Source organism: Schistocerca cancellata, chromosome 1 (assembly GCF_023864275.1).
Source record: "Schistocerca cancellata isolate TAMUIC-IGC-003103 chromosome 1, iqSchCanc2.1, whole genome shotgun sequence".
In the NCBI taxonomy this organism is placed as follows: Eukaryota; Metazoa; Arthropoda; class Insecta; order Orthoptera; family Acrididae; genus Schistocerca; species Schistocerca cancellata.
In genome coordinates, this window is record NC_064626.1 from 511,613,883 (window position 1) to 511,631,822 (window position 17,940).

Genomic DNA, 17,940 nt, shown 5'->3' on the forward strand with positions numbered 1-17,940 from the left:
GATGTTCAGTCTACTGAGGGACTTGGCCGTCGTCGGTCTCCGTCAGTCTTCGATCTGTAATCTGCACTAAATGACAGTAGCTGCAGTTCTTCAGTCACTGCTCCTGTACGTACTAGATGACAGCTGGTTGCAGATTCTTCAATAAAGCAACCCTGAGTTAGAGTAAGAAGATGAATGTGAGGAAGGTATCGCGACTGCATTTACAAATATTGCAAGGTCTGAATAGACTGGAAACTGTGAAAAGGAATGTACTCAGACTTACTTTTTTTTAGTTACCGCACGTGTTTGAAGGTTCGAATTTCATGACGACCGAGTGTTTTTTTCTGGGAGATGACAGTCACTTCAGGACTCTCTCTTCAGCTCTCTCTTCCAAATTCGAATGAGAAGCACGCGTAAGTTCCAGCAAGTAATTAGTGAGTGAAAGATGTAAGATACTCATCAATGTCGTGCAACGCTTTTCTTCGGACATGTGTGCAAGAATATACGTTCACCATCCAGAAAATTATGACCACCTAGCTAACAGCCGATATGTCCGCCTTGACATGGATAACAGCGACGACGTGCCTTGGCATGGAAGCAATGAGGCCTGGTAGGTCGCTGCAGGGAGCTGACACCATATCTGCCCTCACAAGTCACCTAATTTCTGTAAATTCCAAGGAGGAGGACGAAGAGCTCAGTCACATCCCAGATATGTTCGATTGTGTTCAATATCTGGTGAATTGGGGGGGGGGGGGGGGCAGAACAACATCATTGGAACTCGCCACTGCATTACTCAAATCACATCACACTCTGGTTTTGTGCCATGTCGCATTTCCTTGCTGAAAAATGCCACAGTCGTCTGGAAACATGATCCACATGAAGGGGAGTATTGTGGTCTGCTCTATGAGGTCGAGCATTATCGCCCATCAATACAAAGTCTGGGCCTACAGTACCTCGCAACAATCGCACATGAGATCCCAGATCTCCCTGGCGGTACCTGACAGCAGTTAAATCTTGCTGATTCACCTGTACAATTTCATGAAGAGGTGTTTCAGTGGTCGACATAATCCCTGGCCACACCCTTACGAATCCTTCATCTATATCGGTCTCTATCCACAATGTTTGGGTCCCGAAATCGTGTTCCGCGATTGCACCAGATGCGAAACCGTCGATAATCACTCTCCGACCAAATCTGAACACATCTGTGAAAAGAACATCCAGATGACATGTTGATGGTTCCACACTAGACGCTCCCTGCTGTGAAAACACTTCAGAGGTAAACAGGAATCAGGTCTCCAACAATAAAGGCCACTCTGCTGAAGCCTTCTGTTCACCGTTTGCCTCGATACATTTCCACGAGATGCTGCGAGGTCAGATGCCAGTTGCAGTGCAGTACTAAGGAGGTAACGTCTTGCCCTTACAGCCAAATAACGTTCCTCTCTTTCTGATGTCACACGTGGTCGGCCCTTTCCTGATCTCCTAGATACGGTTTCGAACTCTCGCTTCATCCGAGAAGCAGCAGAACGATTCACATTAAGCCATCGTGCCTCATCAGTTTGCGACTCTCCTATTTTCATTCTTCCTATGACACTCCACAGCAGTCTGTAGGCATCTCCTCAGTGCCATACTGCACCGTCTGTGACTGCGTACAAAAGATTGTGAATGTGGGACTACCCTGCAAACACTACCCCGCTTGATAGGCACCCTGACATCATTGTTAGCATGGTTGTCCGTTGACAGAAATGTCATCTTCCGTGCAGAACACAATATCAATTATATCTGTTGGCAGTTTGCATGATTACGTCGTGAATTAGACACAGGATGGGGGAAACAGCATTTTGTTGCTTGAATTTTAGACACTAGTATACGTGCACTGTGTGTGTGTGTGTCTGACTAGCATTCATTCCTCGCCAGGTGACATTGCTATCTCCTGAACGGGTATTTTTGGAAATATTAAGTCTATAATGTTTCTCAGATATGTTTGTGTATGTGTGTGCATGTAGAAAACAACTGGGCCAATAATAGTCAGCTGATAGGGTGTTTGCCATTATCCCATATATTATTGAGCGACGCAAAAATGGGCAATTTGAAAAAAAAAAAAAAAAAGGTTCAAAAGGCTCTGAGCGCTATGGGACTTAACATCTGAGGTCATCAGTCCCCAAGAACTTAGAACTACTTAAACCTAACTAACCTAAGGACATCACACACATCCATGCCCGAGGCAGGATTCGAACCTGCGACCGTAGCGGTCGCATGGTTCCAGACTGAAGCGCCTAGCACCGCTCGGCCACAGCGGCCGGCACCAATTTGCAGGGTGACTGCTATAACTATATATATACTATTGCATGGACAATAATGTTAAGTTTACAGGGTAATTGACATTACCATCCACACAGTATTGAATGGGGCAATGGCAGAGAGTTTACAGGATGACTGCCGTTACCCCGGATACTACTGGATTGGTACAATTATAGGGTGACTGCCATTACCCCACAATTTCATTTATGTTGAGTCAATGAAATATGATATACTATGCTTATGTAATTTGACAGTTACATTGTGACTGGCTGTTCTATTTTAAAGCCTGCTAAAATACTAGCTGGGTTTGGCTGTTTCATTTTAATGGCCAATAAAATTCTACGTAGATTTTAGCTGGAGAAGGAAGGAGGGAGGGAAAGGAAAGTGGGAAGGGAGGAGAGGGGCATAGTTTATCATGTGCTCATCATAACGCCATTCATAATGGTGATGGCGTCGCTCATAAGGGAGTATGGCTTGGTATGGCATGGGTTTCTATGCAGTTTCTAGCCCACACGCACTTCTCAAGCTGGTTTAAGTGCAAAGTGATTTCACTTCCAAACTGTTACAAAGTTACTCATTATTCTAGTTACTTTTTTTAGCTCACTTTATATATGTTTTACACCACTTTTACATCATTTAGCGAAAATTTTCCAGGTATTTTAAATCATAAAAATCCGGGCCCTGTGATTACGAAACAAATATTGAATATTGACTAGGATCAGATGCCCTCTCCCCTTTACCTCCCCCCCCCCCCCTCCTCTGCATGCGTCCCTGTTGAAGGGATTTGAAATTTGCTGTGGCCTGGTTAGACGTTTGTGAATATACAAATACACCAGAGACATTTTATCTGTGCCATGTACAAGTATAGGCAAGACAGAATGAGATTTTGACCCTGCAGCGGAATGTGCGCTGATGTGAAACTTTCCTGGCAGATTAAAACTGTGTGCCGGACCGAGACTCGAACTCGGGACCTTTGCCTTTCGCGGGCAAGTGCTCTACCAACTGAGCTGCCCAAGCACGACTCACGCCCCGTCCTCACAGCTTTACTTCCGCCAGTACCTCGTCTCCTACCTTCCTGCAAGGTTCGCAGGAGAGCTTCTGTAAAGTTTGGAAGGTAGGAGACGAGGTACTGGCGGAAGTAAAGCTGTGAGGACAGGGCGTGAGTCGTGCTTGGGTAGCTCAGTTGGTAGAGCACTTGCCCGCGGAAGGCAAAGGTCCCGAGTTCGAGTCTCGGTCCGGCACACAGTTTTAATCTGCCAGGAAAGTTTTATAGGCAAGACAGTCAAATATCATAACAGGAAACAGTACCGATATACCGATCAAATAAGAGGTACTTACGATGTGTCGCCTTGTCGTATGAATCAGGTTTCTTACTACAAAAGGTAGATGGTCCTGTGTGATACACCATCACATACGTGAACGATTGCTAGAAAGATGCGCCTTACCAGGGTTGCAGTCTCATGGGGGTAGAATGACACATTTACCTGGGCTTCCATGGGACCTGCGGTAGTAATGGAAGGAACCATGATGGCTGTGGACTACGTGAACACTATTGAGGTTCACCTGCATTTCTTCATGCTTCGTGCTTTCCCTGAAGGTGCTGGCATCTCCCAACAGGGTAACTATCTGTATCACAATACCAGTATCGAGTTACAGTGGTTTGAAGAGCAAGACAATAAACTTACTTTGATGTCTTGACCGTCAAATTCGCCTAATCTGAACTCAATGGGACGCATCTGCGACGCTATTAGTCACCAACCCGGCGCCTACAAATCACCGGCTCGTAATATACGGGAATTTCTTGACATGTGAGCTGACATCTGATACCACATACCTCTGGAGACATACCGAGGAGTTGTCGAATGGATGCAATGCAGAACAGCTGCTGACTGCATTCGAAATGTGGGCCAATGCGTTTGACACAATGTTTTAGCTTATATACACATTATCTCCCGGACAGAGTACTGTTCAGGAAGACTATGCGTCCTTCACATTTATCTGAAGATGGCCGTTTGAGACGCTCTTAACCGGTAACATAAAAGAAGAAAACGGACAAGTACTAGGGGGACTCGCGCTACGAGGGTTCAGAACCAATTTCATTATGTATGTACACTGAAGAGCCAAGGAAACTGGTACACCTGCCTAACAACGTGCAGGGCTCCCGCGAGCACGCAAAAGTGCCGCAGCATTTCCTGGCATGGACTCGACCAATGTCTGAAGTAGTGCTAGAGGGAACTGACACCATGGATACTGCAGGGTGTCCATAAATCCGTAAGAGTACGAGGGAGTGGAGATCTCTTCTGAACAGCACGTTGCAAAGTATCCCAGATATTATCAATAATGTTCATGTCCGGGGGTTTTGGTGGCCAGCGGAAGTGTTTCAACTCAGAAGAGTGTTCCTGGAGCCACTCTATAGCAGTTCTGGGCATATGGAATGTCACACTGTACTGCTGGACGTTCCCAAGTCCGTCGGAATGTACAATGGACGTGAATGGACGCAGGTGATCAGACAGGATGCTTACGTATGTGTCACCTGTCAGAGTCGTATCTAGACGTATCAGGAGTCCCATATCACTCCAACTGCACATGTTCCACTCCATTACAGAGCCTCCACCAGATTGAGTAGTCCCCTGCTGACATACAGAGTCCTTGGATTCATGGTGTTGTCTCCATACCCGTACACGTTCATCCACTCGATACAATTTGAAATGCGACTCGCTGGACCAGGCAACGTGTTTCCAGTCATCAATAGTCCAATGTCGGTGTTGACAGGCCCAGGCGAGACGTAAAGCCTTGTGTCGTGCAGTCATCAAGGGTACACGAGTGGGCTTACGGCTCCGAAAGCCCATATCGATTATGTTTCGTGGAATGTTTCGCATGATGACACTTGTTGATGGCTCAGCATCGAACTCTGCAGCAGTTTACAGAAGGGTTGCACTTCTGTCACGTTGAACGATTCTCTTGAGTCGCCATTGGTCCAGTTCTTGGAGGATTATTTTCCGGCCGCAGCGACGTCGGAGATTTGATGTTTTACCGATTAATGACATTCACGGTACACTCGTGAACTGGTCGTACGGGAAAATCCCCACCTCATAGCTACCTCGGAGATGCTGTGTTCCATCGCTCGTGCGCTGACTACAGCACGGCGTTTAGACTCACTTAAATCTTACTAATCTTGGCATCGTAGCAGCAGTAATCTATCTAATAACTGCGCCAGGCATTTGTTGTCTTACAAAGACGTTGCCGATCGCAGCGCCGCATTCTGCCTGTATATATATCTGTGTTTGAATGCGCATGCCTATACCAGTTTCTTTGGCGCTTCAGTGTAGGTTTTGATGAGTGAGCTAGCGAGTATCAAATGTGTGACATAAATTCACTTAATCTATGATTGCATTGACTTACAGGCTTCCATTTTTTAACGGCCAATGGACCGTGGACCTTAGTATTGACGGAATTTCAACTTGATGACTCTACCCGTTCCTGAGAAAAAAGGATCTTAATAGAGAGGAAACAAAGTGATCCTATATGGGATCCGTTTGTAATGATTGGGGTACGGAAAACAAAACCGGTGTTTCTCGGAAACCAATAACGGCCTTTCTGTTAGGAAATAAACATTATTTTAGCAAAAACAGAAATCACGGTTATTCCAGACCATGGAAACGCAGCAGTTCATAAAATTGCATAATATATTTAAAAATCTGAGTTTGTAATTACTAGAAATGTGTATGCCCTCTGCCGGCCAGTGTGGCCGTGCGGTTCTAAGCGCTTCAGTTTGGAACCGCGTGACCGCTACGGTCGCAGGTTCGAATCCTGCCTCGGGCATGGATGTGTGTGATGTCTTTAGGTTAGTTAGGTTTAAGTAGTTCTAAGTTCTAGGGGACTGATGACCTCAGATGTTAAGTCCCATAGTGCTCAGAGCCATTTGAACCATTTTTGTACGCCCTCTACCCTACGGAAGGAAGTGCAATAGGAATGTTCCCAATGCAAGGTAGATATGTCATATGAGGCCCGGTAAAACCGGCGCACTGCTCACAACTGAATGTATAAGCAAGATCTGGACGGTGGTAGCACTTGTTAAACCTTCTGCTAGTAATCACGCTACGGCGCTAGTAATGAGTTTCAGCTGTGATTCGTGTTGTTGCTATTAAGTGCTACTTTTGACCAGCTTCGGGCAGTGAGACTTTTTCAGATATCATTGTGATTAACTTTGCGAAATTATTAGTGTTGTGGAAGTAGTCAATAACTGAACAAGGAAAAGTAGGAGGTCTCTAATAAGGCCAAGGTATCTCTTGCTTCATTCATTGGTTGTAACAATAACAGTAACTTGTTTTCTTTACTGAGAAGCACAACATACTGTCCTCTGTCGTAATTTTTTGTGGTTTATGTGAGAGTTGAAACCTGTGAACATTCTTCTGACGGAGAGGTTATTATGAAGAGTGGAAGTGACGATTTTGATTTGTTTTGGTAAAGTAAATAAGCCTAAATTAATGACAATTCGTTCCTCCTTTCAGAAACAAATCATGAAAAATTATAACAAATCCAAACGAAAGGACATTTGTCACAGGAGGTTTTAGGAAGAGCGTTAGATGCAACTGCAATTTAGAATCTTTCAACAAAATTCCCGCAGTCACAGTAACGAAACAGAAAATTTGAAAAACGAACATTTCACTACTGGCTTAAATGGATTTTTCTTGCTTCATTTTACACTTGTTTTGTTTCCTTAAATTTTTCTGTTTATAAATGTCATATTTTTTTCAGTCCATGAGTGCTTTTACTTTTATACTAGAGTCATTTGCAATTAGGTTATTTTTTTACAACAATGTAACTATATTTAATCTGATGCTGTGTTCTATTTTCTATTTCTCTAATAACACTGCTCAACAGATTTTTAAATTTTTGCTTCAGTTCATGAGCAAATTCTTACTAACTTCGTTTTAGAAAAACGAATATGACAAAGAAAATTTTTTTAGCAGCCTCTAGTTTCTTTGATACACAGTAAGTTGAAATGTTTTATTGTAATAGATTGAGAAAAAACGATAGTTTTGATTGCGTGTTCCAGCAACATCGAAAGCCCCTTTCACCTTTTTTAATGATAAATACATTTGAAGTGTTCCAAATTGATGGAAGAGTACTTGGCATTTGGTTGGGTCTAAAGTTAATTATATGGTGGCTTTATGAGATAGTTGTCTTTTGGCTTACCTCTTGTGAGTTCCGGAACATTACACACAGATTATCCGTTGTGAAGTAATACAGCTTTCAAATTAAGCTGGAGAGGTCTATGAAAAGCCTTCAATCAGTTACATAATGATTCAAATTCAAGGATTTTCATCGAGCTATTAACTTCGCAGGAAGCAAAAAGATTCTTTTCCTTCGGAAGGAAAAGGAATCGGATCTCTATGACGATGTCTCTACTGTGAGACTTTGTCATGACGTCTTTACCCCAGAAGTTCTGCCTTCTCCTTCGACAAATCAAGGTCTCGAATGAGATTGCTCAATTACACTTGACTTAGTATGTGAGGTTTATCACTTTTTTCGTCAAAATCAGACTCACGGGATCTAGATGGCTTACAAGGGTTCTTTTTCTTTCGTACTGCCTTTATCTTCCACTTGAAGCTGTGACGGGAGTAGGAACTGGTAAACTACCTGAATAGTGGCGTAGGTTGAATGGCAGGAGGGATTTCATTCACAATCTTACCTTAATACGTGGACTCGAAAAGAAATAATTATTTTTGTGATTTGTGGCTTCCCGCCAAACCTTAGGAACACCAAAAGCCATAGACTTTTTTTTTTTAATTTCTCAGCCATTCTCTTGATATAACTGAAAAAGAGTTGCAACGTATATACGGAGCACATGACTTATACCGGTCCCCTACCTTCATACCAAAATAATGCTGATAGACAGTCTTCACAAGAGGAGTCATATTGCGTTTCTGTGACGAAAATGTTATTTTACTTCAAATTTAACAAAAATTAGCACTGAATTTGCACATTCTCGTGGCGTTTTGATTCGACGCAGTTATACTTCAAAAGCCGTCGAAAAAGGTAACTCTACGCCAGTTACAACACAAATAACAAGAAACACACGGTCACAGAAACAGTAATAGTGTTTATAACATACAAACAGCTGGAATCCTTCAACAGCTGTGACACCTCGAAAAAGATAATTACCCCCTAACTAAAAATGTAGACAAGGAAAAATGGGCGTCTTTGTATCTCCAAATCAAGAGCTAATCTGTCATTTTTATCGTGATTTTTGAATTCGGCAGACGGGAAAACATGAGAATAAGCAATTTTGGAGCCCAAAACATATCCATTGTTGGGCAGTGCATTGAGTGAGGGCCTTATCTAGGACACATGGTTGTAAGACGACCGAGTTGATGACTAGCTGTTAATTGTTTACAGCACACCATGCAATGTTATGAAATCTTTAATTTCCCATTTATTCACATAATAAAGAAGTAAATTGACTTTCTCTAATGCAGAACCTTAATTGACACAACTACCTTACGTAGACAATGTATGGGATAAGATCAGCAGCACTATAAGATTGGTCGTTGGGATGATGTTGTGTGCAGGAAAGCATCGTCGTCGGACAGTGTTAAGGAAGTGCGGAGAGACTTGGATAAGATTTCCATTTGGTGTAAGGAATGACAGTTCACGTTAAATGTGCATATATGCAAGGTAATATCCATAACAAAGCGAAAGAACCCTATAGCGTGTGATTATAAGGTTAGTGGTGAAGATCGCGAACGCGTCACGTAGCTATACGGAATGGGAAGATCATGTAAAATCAGTATTAGGGAAGGCGAATGGAAGACTTAGATTTGTTGGAAGATACTCGAAAAGTTTGGTGGGTCTGTGAACGCAGTCACATACAGTGCATTAGTGTGAACATTTCTAGGGTATTGTTCCAGAGTTTAGATCCTTATCGACTAGCCATGACAACAGACAGATTGAATTCAGAGACGCACTGCTAGGATTGTAGCCGATCGGAATAGCCCATGGGGGTACTGAGCGCCTATAATTAATGCGCAGCTACTCACGGAGTTCCTCTGTGGGCTGTAATTACCATATGGCAGTGAAACCTGGTAGACATTCTAATGCGTTATTAATGTGGAACCAATTTACGCTGGAAAAAATCAGTTCCAGTTTTGGGCACCAAGTGCAAATGTGGGGCTGTGAATGCAAGAAGAGGTATAGAAATATTAGGAACGGGACTTGGCCAGAAAAGGTCAAACAAGTGAGAAAGGCACAACGTGGTTTTATTGTTGACCGCCGCTTGCTCAAGTTTTTAATGTGAGTATTGGAGTCCTCGACAAGATGCTGTAGAGCGCCAAATTTTTACCTGGTGGCCAAAATTGGAACTAAGTTTTTCCGGCGTAGTCGGTTCAGCATTAACACGTTAGCATATACACCAAATTTCGCTGCCATAGGATAATTACAGCCCACACTAGACCTACGTGAGTAGCCGCGCTTTAATTACCTTTATCCACCTGGTATAATGAAGGGAGTTGTCAGGACGTCAGATACTTGAAGATGGCGACTGTCATGTTAGTATGGGTAGACATTAACTCATGGCTGGAGTGTTTTGATAAAAACAATGACAGCTTGCATCTTTTACAGGTGCACTGGACGTTCTGATTAATGTTAAGGAATCACGTTTCATTCGTACCCGACAGGTTAGGCGAGAGCGCTAATGCGCTGCCTCCTGGACTCGGTTAGGCGCGCCGGTCCCGGATTGAATCCGCCCAGCGGAATACGGACGTCGGCCAGTGTGCTGGCCAGCCTGGATGTGGCTTTTAGGCGGTTTTCTACATCCCACTAGGTAAATACCGGACTTGTCCTCACGTTCTGCATCAGTTACACGACTCACAGTCATCTGAACACGTTCGCTCTATTCCATAGATTACACTACATACAGACAGCTGGGGTACACTAATTCCATCTTGGGGGATACGGGGTGGTGGAAGGAAGGACATCTGGCCACCCTTTAAAATTAACGTTGCCAAATCCGTTCTCACCATGCTGACCCTGCGAAACCGCGGGACAAGGCGCTAGCACAAGAAGAAGAAGAATCACGTTTCATTCGTAAGTGGACTCATTCAAACGATATTTTCTTTTATGTACATGAGTATTAGTTGCGCTCGTTGCTTTTGCTGTAGTGATTTTATTTCTGAAATTAAGATTTCCTGCTATTCAACTCGAAGAGCGCCCTGGCTGAACGCTGTGGGAAAGAAATACTGCAAACCGTCCATACATAGCAAAATATTACGTTCTCAACATTTTCGGGAAGTGGATATAGACGGGACATCAATTTCCTCATTCCGTATTAAGGAAAATGCTGGATTGCGAAAGCAACATTTTCACGTCACATACTTCCCCTCTTAGTTATTCGAAACGTGTAACCGGTACCAAAACGGAATTTACGTTACCGAGGCCAAATGCGTCGAATTACTGGATTAAATATGCCTCTAAGACCTGAAAAAGTCTGGAAATGGCTCCCTGACACAGAGTTATTCACGAAAGCAGTATAATATTCACTATTTAAAATAACTGTTGCAAGGACACTACAGAAATTAACAACAAGAAGCAACTGTAAACATTAGTTTGCCACCGTTTAGGGGCTACTAACACGGTGGCGCCGGTATCAAAGCAACGTACAGTGTAAGTCTGCAGCATCAACTCCCCTTATTATACCGCCATGGCATAGCCCGTACGGAAGTCTAACGGAAATGCTTGGGGAAAATAAATGGAAATGTTTGGAACCAAAAGCGAATTTGTTCTCACCAAAACGCGTTGGATAAGTGTACAATATCGATATTCGAAAAAGTGTGACAACATAGATTGCCAAGTACCTCGCTCAGGGCTGATGAGAATAAGAGGTGTTAGGAGGCGTACAGAGGCGTTTAGGCACTTTTTCCATTTGCTGATCAAGCGAATGGCAATGGACAAAAAAAAAAAAAATTGGTTCAAATGGCTCTGAGCACTATGCGACTTAACATCGGTCCCCTAGAACCTGTGAACTACTTAAACCTAACTAACCTAAGGACATCACACACATCCATGCCTGAGGCAGGATTCGAACCTACGACCGTAGCGGTCGCGCGGTTCCAGACTGAAGCGCCTACAACCGCTGGCAATGGACGCATATGAAGTAATCTCCACTACGCAGGGTAGAGTTCTTAGCAGAGGATGTATGAACGCTGTGTGTTTAAAAGTATCCAGACAACCCTATGCAAAGCGGTACTGACCACTAGATGTCACGAGAGGCTGACCCGCCACTCAGAGGCGTAACTAACGGCCCCGCAGACCCCGCACGGGAGCGGTGAGGGGGGGGGGGAGAGGATGGAGGGCATTGTACTAAGGGAGCCTCGTATTTTGGGGTGGGGGCTAACTGACTTTAACGATTTATTTAAAAATATCTTCTTATAATCAACTTCGCCGTGGATGCTCATTATGGAGAAGCGAACAGAAGTGTACCAGCAAACGTTTCGGACCCTTTCTTGTTAACAAAAATGGTACAGCATCTGCTGGTCACCACTCCGCGCAGTGGAGATTCCACCAGCGCTATTTTTCTTCACAAGCAGTCGCCGGGTAACGCTGTGGAATTCGCTACCTTCGTCATTGTTTATTTCTTCCATTGGCGTTGACAAGTAAAAGCTGTCTCTTAAGTTTTTTGTTGTGTTTGTGACGGACGCAGTGTTACAGTGCAAGTAAACTGTTAATAGAAAGTGACTCGGTCACCACAGTTGTGTACACAAGTTATATGCGTAATGCATTTTACTTCGACTTCAGCTAAGCTGTATTTGCGTTAACGGAAAACGCAATTGTGGTTTTTCTTATATGAACTGCTATTAAACGCTTGCATTAAGATAAAACCACAATGTTTAGAAATAGGTCCCGTTTAGTGCGGCTCAAAAGAGAAAGTTAAATGCCTCTCGAGACAAAAAGTTGAAAAGAATGACGACAGATGTAATATTCCACAAATCACCTACACGCCCAGACCGAGCGAGGTGGCGCAGTGGTTAGACACTGGACTCGCATTCGGGAGGACAACGGTTCAATCCCGCGTCCGGCCATCCTGATTTAGGTTTTCCGTGATTTCCCTAAATCGCTCCAGGCAAATGCCGGGATGGTTCCTTTCAAAGGGCACGGCCGACTTCCTTCCCCGTCCTTCCCTAATCCGATGAGACCGATGACCTCGCTGTCTGGTCTCCTTCACCGAACCAACCTACCAACCTACACGCCCAGAACGGATATGTACTAAAATTAGTAATGCAAGTTAAACTGGAGATTGAGGATTTAAAAGTTGGAACTGGAAGAAATACAGCTGAAAAAAAACGAAACGTGGGAGTCTGACAGTTTGAAAATTCATAGAGGACGCGCAACCAGCTGCGAAAGTGAATCGGGCGTAAAGTCTGGTGATGCACAATTTGAAAACGGAGCACCAGCAACAGACGCCAGTTCACCACGAACAGATTGTTTTTGTTCTTCCCAACTTCTAGATAATCAGTAAAATCTACCTTCCAGCACTGATAGAGGATTATTTCAAGGTAAACTGACTGAAGAAACAAAACTACATTTTATCAACAGAGAGTGATGGTGATGTTTCCTTTGTGGGGCGCTCAACTGCACAGTCACCAGCGCCTGTACAAATTCCCAACCTGTACACAGTCCAATCTAGCCACTTTCACGAGTGATGATGGAATGATGAGGACAACATAAACACCCAGTCCCCGGGCAGAGAAAATACCCAAGCTGGCCAGGAATCTAACTCGGGATCCCATGATACAGAGATAGCAACGGTAGCCACTTTTTTTAAAATCTCATTTTTGTCCGTTATTGATCGTTGTATTTGTTCGGGGCGGACGTCCCATGAAGCTTGTTGACATTCATCGTTGGTCCATTCACTCAGTTGTTTTTATTGCTGAGGGTAACTAAACCCTCTGACCGAACAAGCTGAGCTACCGTGCCGGCACCAATAGACCACGAGCCGCGGACTAAATAGAGGTTGGTACAAGCCTCAGAGTTCTTTTCCTAGAGACACTGAGACCAAAAGATGGTTCAGCTGCGATTATTATTATGATTATACTAAAACAGGACAGAAAATTGAACGGTTTTAGCGCTGCTATTCTCCTGCTTTAACACAGAGTGTTATGTAGCGTGCTGGTTATCGAAGACGGAGAAAATCCATGGCGTCAAACCTTTGTTACGCAACTGCCGCCAGTATTTAAGGAGGCGAGGAGTATTGTGTTGTCATCAGACATGCAGCAACACCAGAATGGGTCGGTCAAGAGAGGCAAGTGCCTTCAAACGTGGACTAGACACTGCATGTCACATGAGTAACAAATCCATCAGGGGCATTTTAACACTTCTAAATTAGTCCATGTTGACTGCTGATAATGTGTTTGCGAAGTGAAAACGCGAACGAACAACCCCAGCTAAAAAAGACCAGGCAGTCCACATGTAGGCCTACTGACAAACAGGGACCATCAAGCAACGCGGAGAACGGTTGAAAAAAAATCACATGAAATCAGTGGAATGAATCACTCGTGAGTTGCAAAGGGCTACCAGCAGTCCAGCCAACAAAACGACTGGGGCACGATGGTCGAGCTGCTGCTCGTAAGACACTTTTATGTACTCAATGCTAGGGGTCATTGGATGACTGGAAATTAGTTATTTGGAGTGATGAATCGCGTTATACCGTGTGGCAATCTGATTGAAGTGTTTGCGTTTGGCGAATGCCTGGAGAACGTGACCTGCTATGAAGCGCAGTGTCAATAGTGAAGTACAGGGAAGCTGATGTTACTGTATGGGGGTGTGTTTCCGCAATTAGGATGTGCTCCCCTTACTGGGCTTAAAAAAAAGACGCTAAACGCAGAATGATCTGAACACATTTTACAGCAATATGTGCTGCATACAGTAAAGGAACACTTCGGAGATAGTAACTGTTGGACAATAATATGCCTGAAATGGATTCCAAAACTGAACCTAACAGAACGCCTTCGGGATGATTTAGAACACTTACTTCGCAGCACACCCCAGCGTCCAACACCGCTACCTTCTCTGGTTTCGGCTCTTAAGGGAGAATGGCCCAGCTATTCCTCCACATACATTCAGACACCTAATTTAAAGTGACCCCAGCAGAGTTCAAACCGTCATAAAGGAGTAGGTGTGTGGATACTTTTGATCAGATAATATTGCTGTAGAAGACTTGATTGACGTGTAACTCTGGTTTATGAGGACAGAAATACAGCGGGATTGTAGATTCCTATTGCCTGCATCGTCCGCTAGGTTTTAGCTAGGATTATTGATTGTTTACTTATTTCTGACTATAGTCCTTTTCTGATTGACAGATTCAGGAGAAGTAAAAACGTAGCTGTCAAGCAAAGGCATAGCGAAGCGAAAATGAGCGTAAGGAGAGCAATGAGAGAAGCGTTCAACGATTTTGAAAGTAAGACGTTGTCAACCGACCCGAGAAAAACCATAAGAGATTTTGGTTGTATGTAAATTCAGTAAGTGCGTCAAAATCATCTATTCATTCTCTCAGCGACCACGCCGGCACCGAAACGGAAGATAACAGAGAGAAGGCCAAAATACTGAATTCGGTCTTCCGAACCTGTTTCACCGCGGAAGATCGTAACACTGTCCCTCCTTTCAATCGTCGTGCGAACGTCGAAATGGTAGATATTGAGATAATCGATCGCGGAAATGAAAAGCAGCTACAATCGCTTAGTAGTGGAAGGGCTTCAGGACCAGATGAGATACCTATAAGATTCTATAAAGATCATGCGAAAGAGCTTGCTACCCTTCTAGCAGTGATGTATCGTAGATTGCTCGAGCAACGAAAGATACCTAACGACTGGAAGAAAGCGCAGGTAATTCCCGGTTTTAAGAAAGGCCGTAAGACAGATCCACACAATTATAGACCTATATCGTTGACGTCGATCTGTTGTAGATTATGGAACATGTTTTATGCTCAATAATTATGACGTTCTTGGAAAATGAACATCTCCTCTATAAAAATCAACATGGATTCCGCGAAAAGAGATCCTGAGAAACTCAGCTTGCTCTGTTCTTCCATGAGGTCCACAGCGCAGTGGACAACGCCGCTCAGGTTAATGCCGTGTTCCTTGATTTCAGTAAGGAATTTGGCACCGTCCCGCATTGCCGATTAATGAAAAAAATACGAGCTTCCGGAGTATCGGAGCAAACCTGAGATTGGATTCAAGACTTTCTTGTAGACAGAACTCAACACTTGCCTCTTAACGGAATTAAATCGACAGATGTAAAGGTAATATCCGGAGTACCACAGATAAATGTGATAGGACCGTCGCTGTTCACAATGTATAAATGGTCTAGCAGAAGGCGTCGGATGCTCTTTAAGGCTATTCGCAGATAATGCAGTTGTTTATATCAAAGTAGCAACGCCAGAAGATAGTAAGAGTTTGCAGAATGACCTGCAGAGAATTGATGAATGGTGCAGACTCTGGCAGTGGACCCTGCGCTTACATAGGAAAAGAAATCCACTATTGTACAGCTACAGTGTTGATGACAAACAGCTGGAGACAGCGTCTGCCGTAAAATATCGAGGCGTAATTATCCAGAGCGACCTTAAGTGGAATGGTCATATAAAACAGATAGTGGGAAAAGCAGACACAAGACTCAGATTCATCGCAAAAATCTTAAGGAAATGTAACTCATCCACGAAAGAAGTGGCTTATAAGACGCTTGTTCGCCCGATTCTTGAGATGTTTTCATCTATCTGGGATCCCTATAAGGTAGGATAGAAGAGATAGAGAATATCCAACGAAGAGCGACGCGTTTCGATATACGCTCGCTAACTGATTCGCTTCAAAAGATTTTTTTTTTTTTTTTTTTTTGCGTGTCATTCATAGCCTGCCGGAGATATGTATAAACAGCAATGGAGACTATTTTGAATAAAATATTGTTTATCAATTTCAAACAAAAAACGTGTAATTTTTGCAACCAAATTACGGTTTCATATTTCTACGCCAGGCATTTGTCACAAAATTGATGAGAGAGTGTCATGGATAAGATTAGCGAGTCGGAGTGACGATAACTGAAAAGGAGTTTTTTTTGTTGCGGCGAGATCTTTCCACGAAATTACGATCACTAACTTTCTCCTCAGCATTTTGCTTACTCCAACCTACTTAGGGAGAAATTACCATCGTGATAAAATAACAGAAATTATAACCCGCACTGAAACGTTTAGGGGTTCATTTTTTTTGCGTGATATTCGAGAGTGGAACGGCAGGGGAACCGTCTGAAAGCGGTTCCATGCACCCCCAAGTGTGAATTGCAGAGTAGTCATGAAGGCTGAGATGTAGATGCAGAACCACCACCGTTCCTTGCACTGGTTTTGAAACCGTTCGTTTTGATTTCCTGCAACCAGAAATCTGGAACATGCGATGCAGTAGGGATGTAGAAATGTCTGTGCTTCTAATGTTTGATTCTATGTGTTTATATTCCGTTGATATCAACGCGGTAAGCTACAGTTCTATCCAGCGTCACAAGTGTTTCTTCACGAATGTGTTGTAACTTGCCACTGGATTCATGATTTATATCCCTACTTGCGCTTACTTTAGAATCATTTTGAGAAACGTCTGTGTCTTCTGATATTACACAAACTCTTGGAGATCAAAAAATAATTCAAATATTTCGTAAATCACGTAGGAAAGGGATGAAAAACAAATATTATGCTCACGACGCATCTGAAGTTCTCCTTTCTCGCCGCTTGGAGCGCTAGTGTCGCTCCAGCTGTCAAACGGTAACTTTTACAGCAGTGAGTGTATCGACTGTTATGTTAGACTGTGTTTATACTCAGGTAGCGGGTACCCACCTGGTGGGAAGTTGTCAGGCCTGGAGACAGTGACGAACAGCAGATACAGCAGCAGGCCCACGGCCAGGGCTGCCAGCAGTATGCCGACCAGAGCCATAGCGATCGTTCAGCGGCGGAGCGCGAGCGGTTCTGGCTGAGGCCAAGGCACTGTAGAACTCCCGAAGGAGTTCCCCCTCCACCACTTCTAGCTGTCCCCACCAGCAGCAAGAACACAGCGGCTGCGTTCCCTGATAGGATATTCTTCATAACTGGGAGTACTAAGACGCATTCTGATAGCGCGTCGTGTGTTTGGATCAAAGGAACCTTATGCCTTCTTTGCACCAGAGCAAATGGAGGGGAACACAGACGAACAAGTATTCGCATACGATTCAGCTATTTCATTACCATTCGCTTGTACCTGTGAACGAGTGTCCATACTGGAGGAAACGGAAGAAAACGACCATAGCAAGTCAAGCGTACGAATGCTAATAATCGCCACACAGTTTTCACTCAGTACAACAGTTAAGTGGTTGTCCACGAAATGTGCATTTCAAGGCCATGTCTACTGCGTAACTTCATCAGGCGCGAAGCGCTGTGATTCGTCCGCTTCACAGCTTTGCTGCCATATACTTTACACATTGCAGAACGAATGCACAAAAAATATCGATAAACAGAAACATCCAAATTTTTCGTAATTATATCGATGTACATATATCATTAATATGAATGTAGGATATACCGACGAATTGACATTAAGTACTGAACTGTGAAAGTGATTGTTTTTATTATCTGTCTTTTCTTGACTCATAGGCTACTATAGT

The 17,940-nt window shown here is 43.6% G+C and overlaps 1 protein-coding gene and 1 non-coding gene across 3 annotated transcripts in view; one reads left to right on the forward strand and one right to left on the reverse strand.

Moving 5' to 3' along the window:
- Nucleotides 1–17,260, reverse strand: part of LOC126178310 (probable cytochrome P450 304a1) — a 157,261-nt gene extending 140,001 nt beyond the window's left edge. For both annotated transcript variants that reach the window (XR_007536222.1, XM_049924522.1), the window contains exon 1: nucleotides 17,141–17,260. Coding sequence is in view for 1 of the 2 variants with exons in the window: in XM_049924522.1 (XP_049780479.1) it covers nucleotides 17,141–17,237 (97 nt within the window). In the remaining variant the exon portion in view is untranslated. The remainder of the gene's footprint in view (nucleotides 1–17,140) is intronic.
- On the forward strand, nucleotides 3,445–3,519 carry Trnap-cgg (transfer RNA proline (anticodon CGG)). The gene has a single exon. It is a non-coding gene; the product is annotated as a tRNA-Pro (tRNA).
- Nucleotides 17,261–17,940: the final 680 nt, after the last annotated feature.